At 35.6% G+C, this 17,788-nt stretch overlaps 1 protein-coding gene across 1 annotated transcript in view; it reads left to right on the top strand.

The window, feature by feature from the left end:
* The first annotated feature begins 8,440 nt into the window (after window positions 1-8,440).
* LOC136829994 (uncharacterized) overlaps window positions 8,441-17,788 on the top strand; it is a 16,100-nt gene continuing 6,752 nt past the window's right edge. Inside the window, exons 1-6 of the mRNA XM_067089169.1 lie at window positions 8,441-8,572; window positions 9,899-10,258; window positions 12,232-12,367; window positions 12,815-13,061; window positions 13,452-13,630; window positions 15,092-15,387. Of these exons, the coding sequence (XP_066945270.1) occupies window positions 9,915-10,258; window positions 12,232-12,367; window positions 12,815-13,061; window positions 13,452-13,630; window positions 15,092-15,387 (1,202 nt within the window). The 5' untranslated portion in view covers window positions 8,441-8,572; window positions 9,899-9,914. The remainder of the gene's footprint in view (window positions 8,573-9,898; window positions 10,259-12,231; window positions 12,368-12,814; window positions 13,062-13,451; window positions 13,631-15,091; window positions 15,388-17,788) is intronic.

Here is a 17,788-nt window from a genome sequence, read left to right as displayed (position 1 = left end):
CCACAATGGAAGTTTTTCTTCAAGCTTACTTTTGTAACAGCTTAGTTGTCCCACAATCAGACTTTTCCCCACAGCTTATTTTTCCCACAGCTTAGCTGTCCCCACAATACAAGTTTTCTTTAAGCTTATTTTTGTAAATGCTTTGTTGTCAAACAATTAAATTTTTCCCCACAGCTTAGTTGATCCACAATGCAAGTTTCCTGAAGCTTATTTAGTTTTCCCACTGCTTATTTTCCCCACAGTTTAGTTATCCCACAATTCAGTTTTTTCCCACAGCTTATTTTCCCACCACGACTTATTTGTCTCACGATCCACAGCTTAGTTATCCCCACAATTCAGTCTTCTTGAAACTTATTTGTCGCACAGTTCACAGCTTATTTGTCCCCACAATTCAGTATTCCTGCAGCTTAGTTTTCCACTCACAGCTTAGTTGTCCCACAATGCAAGTTTTCCTGAAGCTTATTTTTGTAGAAGCTTAGTTGTCCAGAGGTTAAGTTTTCCCACAGCTTATTTTTCCACCAACAGCTTAGTTGTCCCACGAATCAGTTTCTCTGAAGCTTATATTTGCCACAGCTTAGTTACCCTGTAATTCAGCTTTCTTAAAACCTCTTCTTCCCACAGTTTAGTTGTCCCACAATGCAAGTTTTCCTAAAGCTCATTTTGGTAACAGCTTAATTGTCTTGTGATTCATTTTTTCCTGCAGCTTATTTTCCCCCACAACTTAGTTGTCCCACGATTCAGTTTTTCCCTCAGCTTGTTTTCCCCACAGCTTCAGTTTTCCCACAATTCAGGTTTTTCCTTCAGTTTATTTTCCCCACAGCTTAATTATCCCACAATTCAGTCTTATTTCCCCCACACCTTAGTTGTCCCATGATTCAGTTTTTTCTCTCATCTTATTTTCCCACACAGCTCATTTTTTCCCACATCTTAGTTGTCTCACAATTCAGATTTTTCCCTCAGCTTGTTTTCCCCAGAGCTTATTTTCCCAACAGTTTGGTTGTCTCACGATTCAGATTTTTCATGTGATTTATTTTCCCCCACAGCTTAGTTGTCCTGTGATTCAGTTTTTGCCCACAGCATGTTTTTCCCCCACAGTTCAGTTTATTTTTTTTTTTCCCTGCAGCATATTTTCCTCCACAGCTTAGTTGTCCTGTGATTCAGTTTTCCTGCCCCCACAACATGTTTTTCCCCCACAGTTTAGTTGGCCTGTGATTCAGTTTTCCTGCAGCATATTTTCCCCACAGCTTAGTTGTCCTGTGATTCAGTTTTCCTGAAGCTTATTTCCCCCACAGCTTAGTTGTCCTGTGATTCAGTTTTCCTGAAGCTTAGTTGTCCTTTGATTCAGTTTTCCTGAAGCTTAACAGCTTAGCTGTGATTCAGTTTTCACCCCACAGATTGTCCTGTGATTCAGTTTTCCTGAAGCTTACTTTAGTAACAGCTTAGCTGTCCACGATTCAGTTTTCTTGGGGATTGCTCTTGTAACAGCTTAAGAGTCCCACAAATCAGTCTTTCACTGAAGCTTAATTCCCCTCTCCCACAGCTTAGTTAACCACCAACAGCTTAGTTTTCCTGGAAGTTTTATTTATTCTGTATTTTTATCGAGTTGGGAAAGAGGCTGATTCGTCGTGTGATTCAGTTTTGAAACGATTCTCCCGTGATTCTCGTGAGAATATTCACGACTAAACGATTGTTTTGGAATCAAATGATTCGTAAAAATGAATTTAAAATGAAATATGTGAATATTAAGATGAATTTAATTCGTTTAATTAGTTTTTTTTGGTCGTGAAAATTACTTTTTTTATTTTCTGTTAAACTGGTGATTTTACTGCCTAGGCCTAAGTCGTCCCTGTCGACGATTGGAAATGTAAACCGCCTTTTTATGTTTATTTTTGTGTCTTTTGTTTATGATGTTTACCGTCTTTTGTTTGTGTTTTGATGTCCATCCCAAAGGTCCTGGTACTAAACACGGCGCCCGTTTTGGGCGTAAGCTGGTGTTTACCGAACCAGAAGGGCGTGGTGGAAGTCTTGAGTTTTACCAAATTATTTCGGGATATTTAAATCGTCTTTTGTTTATATTTTTATTTACATTTATGCCTTTTGTTTATGTTTATGATATTTAAATTCTTTTGTTTGTGTTTTTACGCCCATCCCAAAGGTCCTGGTACTAAACACGGCGCCAATTTTAGGCATAAACTTATAGGTTCCAAAAACCAGATGAGCGCGGTAGTAGTCTTCAGTTTTTACTAAATGATTCTCTCGTGATTCTCGCGAAAATATTCATGATTCAACGATGGTTATGGAATCAAATGATTCATAAAAATGAATTTAAAAGGACATTTATGAATACTATGATAAATTAGATACTTTTAATTAGGTTTTTAGTCGTGAAAATTACTTTTTTTTTATTTGATTTTGGAAATATTCGTGATTCAGCGACGGTTATGGAATCACGTGATTCATAAAAATTAATTCTAAAGGAAATTTATGAATAATGCTATTAATTAAATACATTTAAATAGTTTTTAGTCGATTAAATATTATTTTTTATGGATATCAATGACAGGGTCATTTCAAGGCTTCATATTTACTTGTGTTATCGGTAAAAAAAAATTCAAAGAAAACGAGAATTTTTTGAAATTTTAAACATAAACCATGATAATTTTACTCTAAATAGTCGGAGAAAATGAAAAATCAAATTTAATTAAACTTTGTTATGTCGTTTATGAAGTTTATATTTACAATGTAATTCTTTTGGAAGGTTTAGAATCTAGGCCCATAAGGGAACGGACGCGCGGCGAGCGGCGAGCGGCTGGGTAGCGGCAAGTTAGCGTTTAGCATCTGGCGGCAGCGGTATCGTCAAGACGTTGCCTTAAGGTACGGCACACTGCAAGCGGTGAAGTAGCGTTTAGCGTTAAGCGACGAACGGTAGTGTCAGGACGCCGCTTTAAGGCAAGGCGCACTGCAAACGGCGAGGTAGCGTCTAACGGCGAGCGGTAGCGTCAAGGAACGGCCACACTGTAAGCGTTTTGAGCGGCGAGGTAGCGTTTAGCGGCGAGCGGTAGCGGTAACGTCAAGACGTTCCCTTACGCAATGGCACTCTGCAAGCTGCGAGGTAGCGTCCAGCTACGAGCGGTAGCGGTAGCGTCCAGGAACGGCCACGTTGCAAGCGGTTTGAGCGGCGAGCGTAGCCGCAGCGTCAAGGAACGGACACATTGCAAGCGGTTTGAGCGGCGGGCGGCGAGGTAGCTTTTAGCGGCGAGCGGCAGCTGTAGCGGCAAGGTGTTGTTGCATGGTAGATATATCATCATCAAATTTGTTTAGGAAATTATTCATATTAGAAAATACTTCAGCGAAATTAAATGAAATACCAGTAAGAATAAATGTCTGGATTCGTGATTTGAACAGAAGAAAGAAATCGCCCCGTAGGTAGCGGTTAACCGCGCCGCTAGCCGCTTGTACTTAAGGTAACGGCCAAACTGCAAGCGGTTTGAGCGGCGCGGTTGGACGCTGATTATGAAACTTACCCTTAACCTTAACCTTAACCTTAACTTCTTACGTGGGTGGCCATACTGCAGGAGGAACGAGGGGTTGGGTTGGGATTTGCCGCCTCGCTAAAAACCTCGCCGCTCGTCGCACGCTAGCGATGCCGCGCGTTTAAAAAAAAAAACGCGGACTACCGAGCGTTTGAAACAGGTTGATTCAGACTCACATCAAGTTTCCTGGGATATTAAATATAATAAATATTAACATTAATATAAAAATATTAATAAAATATGTCGTCGTACATTCGAGATTCTTCATTATATATATTATTCTTCTAATGTTTGCTATTATTTTATATAATGATACCACGAAAGTCTTTCAAACGAAGATAAATTTCTTAATATATTTGATGACAAAATGTCTGGTGGGTCCCCGGGCCACTTTTCGAAATAAGCCTGAAACAGGTGACCTCAAGCTTTTAGGGACATTAAGCTGCAATGAGCTGTGATAATAAGCTGTAAGCTTGGAGTAACATGTGCCATATATATATATTATTATTATTATTATTATTATTATTATTATTATTATTATTATTATTATTATTATTATTCAGTAGATGAAACCTATTCATAAGGAACAACCTTCCAAAGAATATTAAGGTGTTCATTCGAAAGAATATAAGAGGAATTAAGAGGAATTACAGAAATAAAAGAGATTCCACATATTAAAAAAAAAAAAAAAGAATAATCTTTGAACAGGACATTAAGCTTCGAATTAAGCTGTGATAGCAAGCTGCAAGCTTGGCGTAAGAAGTGCGTAACTCAGTGACAGAGAGAGAGAGAGAGAGAGAGAGAGAGAGAGAGAGAGAGAGAGAGAGAGAGAGAGAGAACAGCCGCAGTAAACTGGTAAAGCTTTGTAGGTAATTACGAAGCGAGGTTCCCCAAGGTGACCGCTTCCCTCCCAGAGAGAAACTGGTTCAGAGTATTGACAGTTGTACAGGAAGTGGAGTTCGTCTTACCTCAAGGGAAGACTGACAAACTAACGAGTAGACTGACAGGCAGACTGTCAGGAAGGCAGGCTGAAGGACAGGGTGATAAATGAGGAATGATTAGACAGGGCAGAAAGATTTCCAGATAGGCAGACTGGAGGAATGGAGAGATACAATATCAACTTGAAGGTTCGACTTTCTTCAAGGAAAAAGACTGACAAACAGACTGTCAGGTAGACAGACTGAAGGACAGGGTGACAAAGGAAGGATAATAAAAGACAGGGCAGATAAACTTTCAGATAGTCAGACTGAAGGAATGAGGAAGTACAGTATAATGAAGGATAATGATAGAATTGGAGAGAAAGCGGCTGTTTTACCACTGGAATTTCAAAAATTGGTTTTATTTACTTCTAATTCTCTCTCTCTCTCTCTCTCTCTCTCTCTCTCTCTCATTTCTGTCGAGGTGTCTCTCTCTCTCTCTAATAATAATAATAATAATAATAATAATAAATAATAATAATAATAATAATAATAATAATAATAATAATAATAATAATAATAATAATTTTCTCTATGAATATGGTTCTTCATCTTCTGAATAATAATAATAATAATAATAATAATAATAATAATAATAATAATAATAATATAATAATAATAATAATAATGTTTCGTTTGAATAGGGTTTTTCATCTTCTGAATAATAATAATAATAATAATAATAATAATAATAATAATAATAATAATAATAATAATAATAATAATAATAATTTTCTCTATGAATATGGTTCTTCATCTTCTGAATAATAATAATAATAATAATAATAATAATAATAATAATAATCGTTTGAATAGGGTTCTTCATCTTCTTCTGAATAATAATAATAATAATAATAATAATAATAATAATAACAATAATAATAATAATAATAATAATATTGTTCTATCATTTCATTCTTTTTTGTATTCGATTTACTTATTAATTATGGTTACGATATTTCATAAAGTTTGTTTCAATTTCCTAAGGCGAGGATTGCAGTGACACAGGTGGAGATTGGGAGCTTTCGTTGCTTGCTTGTGCGTTTGTTACATATGATTGGAAGCTGTAGGTTGGAAGATTAGTGAATTGATAGAATAATAAATTGATAAATTAAGGAATTGAGAAGTTGATAAATTAACATTTTGTTAATTAAAATAAATTGATAAATTAAGTAACTGATAAGTTGATAAATTAACATATTAATTTGCTAAGTAATGAAATTAATTGATGAATTAAGGAATTAATAAGTTGATAAATTAACATATTAATTTATTGATTAATAAAATAATAAACTGATAAATTAAGGATGATAAGTTGATAAATTAATAAAATAATAAATTAATAAATAAAATAATAAATTAATGAAATAATAAAGTGATAATTTAATAAATTAGTGAAATAATAAATTGATAAAATAATAAATTAATAAAACAATAAATTAAGAAATTATTAAATTAATACACTAATAAAATAGTTAATTAATAAACTGATAAATAAAATAATAAAATAATTTGATTCAATAATAAAATAAAATAATAAATTAGTAGTAAATAAATTATTAATTAATAAAATAATAAATTAATAAAATAAAAATAAATAGAATAAAATAAATTAATACACTAATAAAATAATAAATTAATAAATAAAATAATAAAATAATAAATTAATAAATAAAATAGTAAATTAATACGCTAATAAAATAATAAAATAATAAATAAAATAATAAAATAAATAAATAAAAAAATAAATAAAATAAACTAACAAATGAAATAATAAATTAAAAAATTAATGAATAAAATAATAAATGAATAAATAAAACAATAAAATAATTTATGAATTAACAAACTGATAAATAAAACAACAAAATAAGAAACGAATAAAAAAAAAACTAACAAAACAATAAAGTAATAAAAAAGTGCAAACTGCCTGTATGACAACAAACCTCTTTCAGAGTGTTGCCATATTTCGTTGCCACGATTTTCGCATAACCAGTTCAAACCGACGACAGCCAACAAGAATTGAAATTTCCGTCGTTTTTATTCCATTCTTTTTCACTGGACCTTGGCCGAGACCCTTAATCTTAGCCCCCGAAGCGTGGTGCCGGTTCCTGGCGAATTTGGAAAATTTTAGACTGGAGAGAGAGAGAGAGAGAGAGAGAGAGAGAGAGAGAGAGAGATGAGGTTGGTGGGTCTCTTCGCCGAAGGTGACCTTCAGAATTGTCGGCGAAGCGACTTCCTGAACTTGCTCACTCCTATAGTTTGCTTGCGTTGATTGATCTCTCTCTCTCTCTCTCTCTCTCTCTCTCTCTCTCTCTCTCTCTCTCTCTCTCTCTCTTTGTTTGTTTGTTTTGTGTATGTTATTGTTTTGTTGTTTGTTTATTTCTGGTAGGAGAAACAGAGGTGTTCCTAGGAATTTATATATATATATATATATATATATATATATATATATATATATATATATATATATATATATATACATACATACACACATACATATAAACTGAACATCAAAACATACACACTCAATCTTCTGCCTGCCTGCCTGTATCTATATCTATATCTATCTGTGCGTGCTTGCATGCATGCAAGTCTGTCAGCAAGCAGTGGAAGTTAGCCTTCACCTTGATACACGGAGCATAATGCAATCACAGGTTATTACCGGTCTCATATATTAGCTGAATCACAAACAGACACAAACACACACACACACATACACACACAGGCGGTTGCCAGGTCCTGTTTTGACCTGTTATTATTCATTATTGTGTTCTGCTTTGTGTTCGCGAGAGCTGATTGTTATCTATGCTAATTATATTGTTGTGAGTCTTTTGAATGATTGTTTAGCTTTGTAATATCTTCGTTTTGTTGTATTCAGTGTTAGTGGTAATTCTTCTTCCTTGGAAAGGGGCGTACAAAGGCGTAGGATTGGGTTACATCCTTTTCAATCCTTGTGCAGTATATTAGCTTTGTTTTATAATATGTAGTGTTAGTGTTCATCCTACTTTCTTTGAAAGAGATTAACGATGGCGTAGTTAAATTTTTCAATCCTTGTGTATATTAGCTTTGTTTTATAATATGTAGTGTTAGTGTTCATCCTACTTTCTTTGAAAGAGATTAACGAAGGCGTAGTCTTTTAATAAATTGTTTCAATCCTTTGCAATATTAGCTTTGTTTTATTGTATTCAGTGTTCGTGTAAATCCTTCTTCCTTTGGAAGAGATTTACGAAGGCGTAGGATTGGGTTATATAAATCCTTTTCAATCCTTGTGCAGTATATTAGCTTTGTTTTATAATATGTAGTGTTAGTGTTCATCCTACTTTCTTTGAAAGAGATTAACAAAGGCGTAGGATTGGGTTATATAAATCCTTTTCAATCCTTGTGCAGTATATTATCTTTGTTTTATAATATATAGTGTTAGTGTTCATCCTACTGCCTTTGAAAGAGATTAACAAAGGCGTAGGATTGGATTAAATCCTTTTCAATCCTTGTGCAGTATATTATCTTTGTTTTATAATATATAGCGTTAGTGTTCATCCTACTGCCTTTGAAAGAGATTAACAAAGGCGTAGGATTGAGTTAAATCCTTTCTAATCCTTTTGCAGTATATATACAATGTTGTTGGACGTCCAAACGCTGTAGGATTGAATTAAATCTTTTCTAATCCTTTTGCAGTGTATATATAATGTTATTTTAATCCTGCTTCCTTTGAAAGAGAGGTACAAACTCGTAGGATTGCATGAAATGTGTTTCAATCCTTTTGCAGTGTGTCTCGTTCAATTATATGTGATGTTAGTATTCATCCTACGTCCCTTAGAATTAGACATACAAACGCGTAGGACTGAATTCAATCCTCGTCAATCCTGGCTTCGTTCTCAAACGACGGAATATCCACTTCGCGAAAAAAAAAAAGGATACAAAAGAATACTCGTATTTCCTCTCGCGAAAATTGTGGGATTCGCTTATGGCAACACCGCTCGCTCGCAGGCATTTTCGCCTATAAGACAGGAACCTTCTGCAGGCTAGCCTTCAGTTCCATCAGGCTGTTAGACAGACAGGTCGGTAAGTATGTAGGTAGGTAGGGCGTCGCGAGCAAGCCTTACTTACTGACAGTTTTATTATTATTTATTTATTTATTTTTTTTTTTTTGTTGGTTACTTTGTTTTGTATTGGCTACACCTAGACCCAGCTGTGGTTAGGTCTAATCCTCGCAGCTCAGGATGCAAATATCGAAAGGAAAGTCCCAAAGTGACAATTATTTCCTTACTGGTTATATTTCCAGTAATGGAGGGCTGAATTATCACTGGAATATCTTAGAAAAGATCCACGAACCAGTTATGTCCAGTTTTAGTATAATTCCAGTAATGGAGGTCTGATTATCACTGGAATGTCTTAGAAGGTGGTCCACAAATCAGTTATTTTCTTCTTCTTGGTATAATTCCAGTAATGGAATTATCACTGGAATGTCTTAGAATGGACAACCAGTTATGTCCATTTTTATTATTTCAGTAATGGAGGCCTGATTATCACTGGAATGTCTTAGAAGGTGGTCCACAAACCAGTTATTTTCTTCTTCTTGGGTATAATTCCAGTAATGGAGGTCTGATTATCACTGGAATGTCTTAAAAGGTGGTCCACAACCAGTTATGTTCAGTTTTAGTATATTTCCAGTAATGGAGGCCTGATTATCACTGGAATGTCTTAGAAGGTGGTCCACAAACCAGTTATGTTCTTCTTCTTGGGTATAATTCCAGTAATGGAGGTCTGATTATCACTGGAATGTCTTAAAAGGTAATGTTCAGTTTTAGTATATTTCCAGTAATGGAGGCCTGATTATCACTGGAATGTCTTAGAAGGTGGTCCACAAACCAGTTATGTCCAGTTTTAGTATAATTCCAGTAATGGAGGCCTGATTATCACTGGAATGTCTTGGAAGGTGGTCCACAAACCAGTTATGTTCTTCTTGGGTATAATTCCAGTAATGGAGGCCTGATTATCACTGGAATGTCTTAGAAGGTGGTCCACAAACCAGTTATGTTCTTCTTCTTGGGTATAATTCCAGTAACGGAGGTCTGATTATCACGAGAATATCTTAGAAAAAGATCTACAAACCAATTATGTCCATTTTTAGTATAATTCCAGTAATGGAGGCCTGATTATCACTGGAATATCTTTTAGGTCCCACAAACCATTTTGCTTCTTCTTGGGTATAATTCCAGTAACCTGATTATCACGAGAATATCTTAGAAAAAAATCTATAAACCAATTATGTCCATTTTTAGTATAATTCCAGTAATGGAGGGCTGATTATCACGAGAATATCTTTTAGGATCCACAAACATTTTGCTCATCTCGCCATTAACCAAAACACACTCTCTTCCTTTGCAGAAACCGACGCCCAAAAATGAACTGGTTATCTGCCCTGGTCCTCCTGGTGGGGGTGGCGCATGCTGTGTCGGAATGCTTCAGCAAAGACGTCGCCCTGAACTCCACCACCACCACCAGCGATGCGTCCAAGGACCAACTCGACCTCTCTGCCGTCACGTCGTTCGGTGTGGACCTCTTCCAGAACCTGGTGGTGCCGGAGAACTCGACGTCGAACCTCTGCTTCTCGCCCTTCAACATCTGGACCGCCCTGGCCTTGACTTATCTCGGGTCAGAGGGTAACACTCGGAAGGAGCTGGGGGCTGCCCTCAGGGTCTCTGAGAAGCCTGCGCTGTATAGTCTTCTGAGACGCGCCGAGAGGCTGTGAGTATTTGTGAAAGAGATTTTAACCTGAGTTTTTGTTGCTTGTGTGTGTCTGTGTGTGTGTGTGTCTGTCACGGAGTCTGATTATAGCGGAAGCCCCACTTTCACTGCCAACAAATTTAGGGAATCTGCAGAATTTTTTTGCAAAATATAGAAATCATTATATAACTAAACTTTCAACTCCATCTATAGCATATGCAGGCAATTTGTCAGACTTTGTTGTAAAATTGAGAAAATATACTAAACTTTATATACATATATATATATATACAATATATATATATATATATATATATATATATATATATATTTGAATTTTCTTATTTCAATCGTGTGGCTTTATTTCTGTTTATAAATTTTCCTTAGTGTCGCTTTTAAACAAGAAAATCTGCCAAAGTTTTGAGTTTACGATTTTCGTTTGATGAACTCCATGAAAACACATTTGATTTAATGAAAAAAATCATAGTGTCTTATGATAAATCATACTTTCAAGTTATTTAAGGTGCTTTCTGTAAAATTTGCTTTGGAAAGTAATACGAAAATAATTGTAAAACTTAAAATCCCCAAGTTTTTGTTAAAACTGATTAAATCTCAAATTTTTGTGCTCTCTGGAAACTGACAGTCTACAGAGACTGTAGCCTGTATGAGTCATTTCGAGACCATGTTACGTGAATTAACAAATCAATGAGTGTTCGAAAGTTAGCAGATATTATACGTTTTCAACAAAGTTGAAAATTTCTGCGTATTTTTTTCTACATTGGTAACAAACCTTGGGAGAATGTCCAAATTTGCAAGCAACGAAAGTTAAAAGTTTAGTATTTTTAAAAAAATTTTCAACAAAGTTTGACTAATTTCCTGCAAATGCAAGCAATGGAGATTCAAAGTTTAGTACATTTTCTCTATTTTCCAAGAAGTTTGTTTTCTCAATTTTGCAACAAAGTTCTGCAGATTTCCTGCATTTGCAATCAATGAATGTTCAAAATTTATTATGCTTTCTCAATTTTTGAACAAATTTCTCCAGATTTCCTACATTTGCAATGAATGAAGTTCAAAGTATAGTATATTTTCTCATATTTACAACAAAGTCTGACAAATTTCCTGCATATGCAAGCAATGGAGGTTCAAAGTTTAGTATAATTTCTATATTTTGCAAAAAAATTCTGCAGATCCCCTAAATTTGTGAGCAGTGGAAGTTCAAAGTTTAGCAAATTCTCTGAATTAACGACAAAGGCGTCTCTAAACTGGCAAGTTTAAGGCAAGGTTGAGGTACAAAACGAGTACCCATAGGTAAAATACTTTATCTGTGGGCACTTTACTTAAGGGCACAGTTTACTGACGTACCTCAGAACTGTACAATGCAGAAGTGTGTGGATTACAGTGGTACACACAGCTTTACTACTGTACCTCAAAACCACACAGTGTAGATGTGTGGATGACAGTGGTACACACAGCTTTACTAATGTGCCTCAGGACTACACAGTGTAGATGTGTGGATGACAGTGGTACACAAAGCTTTACTAATGTACCTCAGAACTACACAGTGTAGATGTGTGGATGACAGTGGTAAACACAGCTTTACTAATGTACCTCAGAACTACACATGACAGTGGTACTCACAGCTTTGCTGATGTACCTCAGAACTACACATGACAGTGGTACACACAGCTTCACTAATGTACCTCAGAACTACACAGTGTAGATGTGTGGATGACAGTGGTACACACAGCTTTACTACTGTACCTCAGAACTACACAGTGTAGATGTGTGGATGACAGTGGTACTCACAGTTTTACTACTGTACCTCAGAACTACACAGTGTAGATGTGTGGATGACAGTGGTACACACAGTTTTACCAATGTACCTCAGAACTACATAGTGTAGATGTGTGGATGATAGTGGTACCCACAGCGTTTAGTGGCCCACTGCGACAATGTCTAATCTGCCTCATTCCTGCTTTCCACACCCCCTGAAGGCGCGGGACTGTCCAAAAAAATGGCACCAACACATTCAACTTTGTCAACCGGATCTACGTAGACACTACTCTGCCTCTGACACAGTGCATCAAGGACTCTTTCACGACAGAGCTGAGATCTGTCAGTTTTAAGGATGTAAGTACCTATTATTATTATTATTATTATTATTATTATTATTATTATTATTATTATTATTATTATTATTATTATTATTAATTAACTGGTAGCTCCATGTACCAGTTTCTATAGTTTAATCAGTATTTCACTACAAGCTCTCCACAGAAATAAAATTTGATTTTCAAGGATAAAATCCAAACACGTCTCTACATCAACAATTCTTTTTTCCAAGAGGTAATCAGTGGTTGCTTTAGGGATCAGGGCAGCCACTTCTCCTTTCACTCGAGCCTGGGCTGGATACATTCACCAGAGAGTCCCTCTCTTTAGCTAAAGTCTCTAAACACAAGTGACTTCCAAAATATGGTCAGTAATATAGACTCCCTGGTGCAGAATGGGCAACTACAAGCTAAAAGATGCCAGATATCCCTTTTAGCCTCAATACTAATGACTGTTTCATTCCCGCAGGCAGAGAAAACAGCCGCTGACATCAACAAGCACGTTGCCAATGTGACAAAGGGTAACATCCGTGAGCTCTTGACTTCGAAGGACATTGCAGATGCCAGCATGGCCCTGGTCAGCGCCGTTTTCTTCAAGGGCGTCTGGAAGTTCCAGTTCCGCCCCTCGTTGACCAGCGAGAGAGATTTCTTCACCCCTTCTTCTCAGAATGCCACTCCAGTCGCCATGATGTCCCTGACGGGAAGATTCAAACACGGTAATGGCCTGCATTTGATTTGGTTTAGTTGGCTTTTGTTGGGGCTTCATGAATTGGCTCTGTTTAGGGGGTCCTAAATTGATTGACCAATCCCCTAAATTTTCGAGGAGGACCTCCATGGTCTAGAGTGGCCCTAAATTGTACACCAAGCCTTTGAGTTTTGGGGAACTCCATGGTCCTAAAATCAGCACCTACATTTGTGGTGATCATGCAACTTTCTAGGCTATAACAGTAAATTGAATCTACATTGTGATAGTAATCAGACTCTTAAGTAGTGTGAGATAAGAACTGGCCATGCAGATCTAGACAATAATCTGAATCTGCAGTGGCTTGAAATAAGAACTAGTATAGCTGAAGACTGCAAGGAGTATGTTACTCGTATTTCCACAGGAGTTTCCAGCCAACTGGGCGCCAGCATACTCGAGCTGCCTTACGCTGCAGATAATATCTCGATGTTCCTTCTTCTGCCAAACACTGACAAGCCTCTGGGCGAACGTTTCACCCACCTGGTGAAAAACCTCAACAAGGATTCTCTCCTGGCTGCCATCAAGTCCCACCAACTTGAAAGCTAAGGAAGTTGACATTCTGCTGCCCAAGTTCAAGTTTGAGCTGAAACTCGGCGAGGAACTTAAGACGGTAAGTGGGAAATGAATCTTGGCATGAACTTAGGACAGTGAGCTGGAAATATGGCTTGGGTGCTTTGCTGGTGATGGGGAATGTGTGAGTTATTTCGGGTGGCTTCAGATCTCTGTGGACAGAATGCAACGAAGGCACGTTCTTGGCCTGTGCTGTAAAATTTCTCCCGAATGGTACATTCTTAGGGCACAGTCTTAATCTCTTTGTAACGGAGTAACTCTAATTACATTTTAACAAGATTAGCCATCATTTGGTTAGTGATTTGCATGTTTTAGAAATGTTAAATCAGAAATATGTCTAATCTGCAAAATCAGGAAAAATAAAAGCAGGAAGCATCCTTCAAAATATTACAAGATCAGATGTGCCCTTTTCCTAGAATTTGAATGGGTCCAATGCACACACCATCCTTAAAATAAATGGGGACCGCCGGTAAATTGTCCTTAAAACCTTAAAACATGTCCTAAAATGAATGGGAACCACTTGCAGTTGTCGTTAAACCTTGAAGCTGGTGCTGGAAACAAATAGGACCATGTTCTTTGGAAGCTTGAATTTCAACTCAGTGACCCCTTTAGTGGGCTTGTTCCATATGAATAGGGTTCATCTTCCGAATAATAATAATAATAATAATAATAATAATAATAATAATAATAATAATAATAATAATAATAATAATAATAATAATAATAATAATAATACCTTCCTTAAACTTATATGGGCTCTTAATGTGCATGCAAACCCAGAGTGAATGAAAATGACCAATACATTATCCCTGAAACCTAAATTGCATGGATGCCATCTTTTAAATAGTCTGTCAAATCTGTAACACCAGTCCTAAGATGACTGGAACTTATGTACCTTTCTTAAATTTAATGAAAACACTTTTAAATTGGCTCTTAATCTGCTTGCAAACCAAAGGGTGAATGGAAATGACCTATACATCATCCCTAATACCTGCAGACTTGTCCTAAATGCAGGAAAATCATCTTAAAATCGCCTGTAAAACCTGTTTCACTGGCCCTAGGATGACTGGAGACCTGTACAACTGCTCAGGTGAACGTAACCCATCCACCACCATAATTTCACTTCGTAGGGGGCTACCACCGTCAGTGCACCTCACACGGTGCGCTATAGGCATTACTCACGTTCTTTGCAGCGTCCCTTCGGCCCCTAGCTGCAACCCCTTTCGTTCCTTTTACTGTACCTCCCTTTTTTCATCTTGCTATCCACCCTTCCTAACAATTGTTTCATAGTACAACTGCTTTGAGGTTTTCCTCTTGTTACGCTTTAAGAACATTTTTACTTTGTTTCCCTTTCAGTGCAGAATGACCTCATAGGTCCCAGCGCTATACCTTTGGCTAAATTCTACGTTCCATTCCATTCCACCATATTTTCAGGCTCTCCAAAAGGCGGGCATTGCTGACCTCTTCGACGAGCGCAAGGCCAACCTGACCGGGTTCAGCCAGCAGGCAGCACTGCACGTGACCAGCGCCATCCACAGGGCGACTGTGGAGGTCAACGAAGAGGGAACGGTCGCCTCTGCAGGGACCGCCCTCACCTTCTCGGTGAAGCTCTCTAACGCCGGGTCAAGTCTCACGGAGTTCTACTGCGAACATCCGTTCGTCTTCCTCATCTGGGACCACGAGACGAAAGCCAGCCTCTTCTCGGGGACTGTTGTAGACCCTAGCAAGCTGTAGTAGGAGGAGGCCAGGAGATGGCAGAGGGTTCGTCCCAACGTTGTCCAGAGGACTGGGATTGACTTAGAGGCTGTTAGGAACATAACATAGCACAGAGGTCTTGTTCCAAGAAGTAAAATCACTTTCAGACCCACAGACTGACTGTTTGCTGTCTCTGAAAATCAGTATTTAGATAAGGTTTGACTTAGAGGCTGTTAGGAACATAACATAGCACAGAGGTCTTGTTCCAAGAAGTAAAATCACTTTCAGACCCACAGACTGACTGTTTGCTGTCTGTGAAAATCAGTATTTAGATAAGGTTTGCTCCAAAGTCGTCCAAAGTCGTTCTAGGGACTGTGGCTGACTAAGAGGCTATTAGGAACATTACATAATATGCAGGTCTTGTTCCAAGATTACCTTTCAAGTCCACAGACTCACTATTTACTGTTTCTGAAGATCAGTATTTAGACAGAAAGTATTTTTTATTATGATAAAAGTGTTTTATAATGATTGAACACTATAAATAAAATGATATAATGAACTGGCTAGCTAACTTTTCTCCTATAAGGGTGATCACAACAGCACGAATAAGAGGACTGGTGTGGCCTTCTGGATACCCGCCATAGGTATTTATGGCATTTGGGTAAAAAAATAACAGATCCTACTTGTGCCTGCCTTAGACCTAGTGTTGACCATATAACCGATATTTTTGAAGCTTGCAAGATGTTGTAGCCTTTGTAATATGCCTTTTAACATTCTGACGATGATTTCTTATATATATATACATAAATATATATATATATATATATATATATATATATATATATATATATATATATATATATATATATATATATATATATATATATATATATATATATATATATATATATATATGTATATATTTGTATATGTATATATAGATATGTGTATGTATATATATACTTTTGCAAATAAAAATTCCCAAAAATAACAGATTTTTGTTATATATTCAGTATATAAATTCAATAAATAAATTTTTAATAAGCTTGTGATAAACACTTACACATTTATATATATATATATATATATATATATATATATATATATATATATATATATATATATATATATATACAAATACATACATATGAATACAATATACATATTTTGTAACCAGAGGCATTTTCCTTCTTTTCAATAAATGACATTCGTTCATTGTTAGGCAAGTGTGACGTCACCATTGACGTCAGAACCTGACCTTGTGGGGGGGGGGGATATAGTTAGCATTCGAAAGTAGGGGCCCTCCTCACTTTCCTCTCGTTCAGGTTGATTTTGGGCATCATTGTGACCCACTAATACTTCCTTTGACCCCAACTGTTCGTTGAAATTTTTTTCTCTTTTAGTCCAAAAATATATTAAGGATTTTGATTCTAAATTTATGTTTTATGATTAGGAAAAAGTAATTTATACATTTTTCGAGATTAGGAAAAAGTAATTTATATATTTTTGAGATTAGGAAAAAGTAATTTTCATATTTTCGAGATTAGGAAAAAGTAATATATTTATTTTTCGACATTAGGAAAAAGTAATGTATTTTCGAGTTTAGGAAGTAGTTGTTTATTTTCGAGATTAGGAAAAAGTAATTTATTTTCTTCATTAGGAAAAAGTAATTCATATATTTTTCGAGATTGGGAGAAAGTAATATATTTATTTTTCGAGATTAGGAAAAAGAAAGTAATTTTCGAGATTAGGAAAAAGTAATTTATACATTTTTCGAGATTAGGGAAAAAGTAATTTATATATTTTTCGAGATTAGGAAAAGAAAGTAATTTTTGAGATTAGGAAAAAGCAATTTATATATTTTTCGAGATTAGGAAAAAGTAATTTCTTTTCTTGATTAGGAAAAAGTAATTCACATATTATTCGAGATTAGGAAAAAGTAATTTATATATTTTTCGAGATTAGGAAAAAGAAAGTAATTTTCGAGATTAGGAAAAAGTAATTTATATATTTTTCGAGATTAGGAAAAAGAAAGTAATTTTCGAGATTAGGAAAAAGTAATTTATATATTTTTCGAGACTGGGAAAAAGTAGTTCATATATTTTTCGAGATTGGGAAAAAGTAATTTATATATTTTTCGAGATTAGGAAAAAGTAATTTATATATTTTTCGAGATTAGGAAAAGTAATTTATTTTCGAGATTAGGGAAAAGTAATTTATAAAACTATATATATATATATTATATTTATATATATATATATATATATATATATATATATATATATATATATATATATATATATATATAAAAATTCGTGTGAGTGGCATAGCCGTTATATGTAACACGTATGCTGATGGAAAAATTAAGAATTACTCTCTTTGTACATATTTATTTCCCGAAGTTTCGTAATTCTCACATATATAGTTACATCTTCA

This window comes from Macrobrachium rosenbergii, chromosome 45 (genome assembly GCF_040412425.1).
Source record: "Macrobrachium rosenbergii isolate ZJJX-2024 chromosome 45, ASM4041242v1, whole genome shotgun sequence".
Lineage (NCBI taxonomy): Eukaryota > Metazoa > Arthropoda > Malacostraca > Decapoda > Palaemonidae > Macrobrachium > Macrobrachium rosenbergii.
The sequence above is the reverse complement of the archived record's forward strand: the minus strand, read 5'-3'. Positions and strand labels throughout refer to the sequence as shown.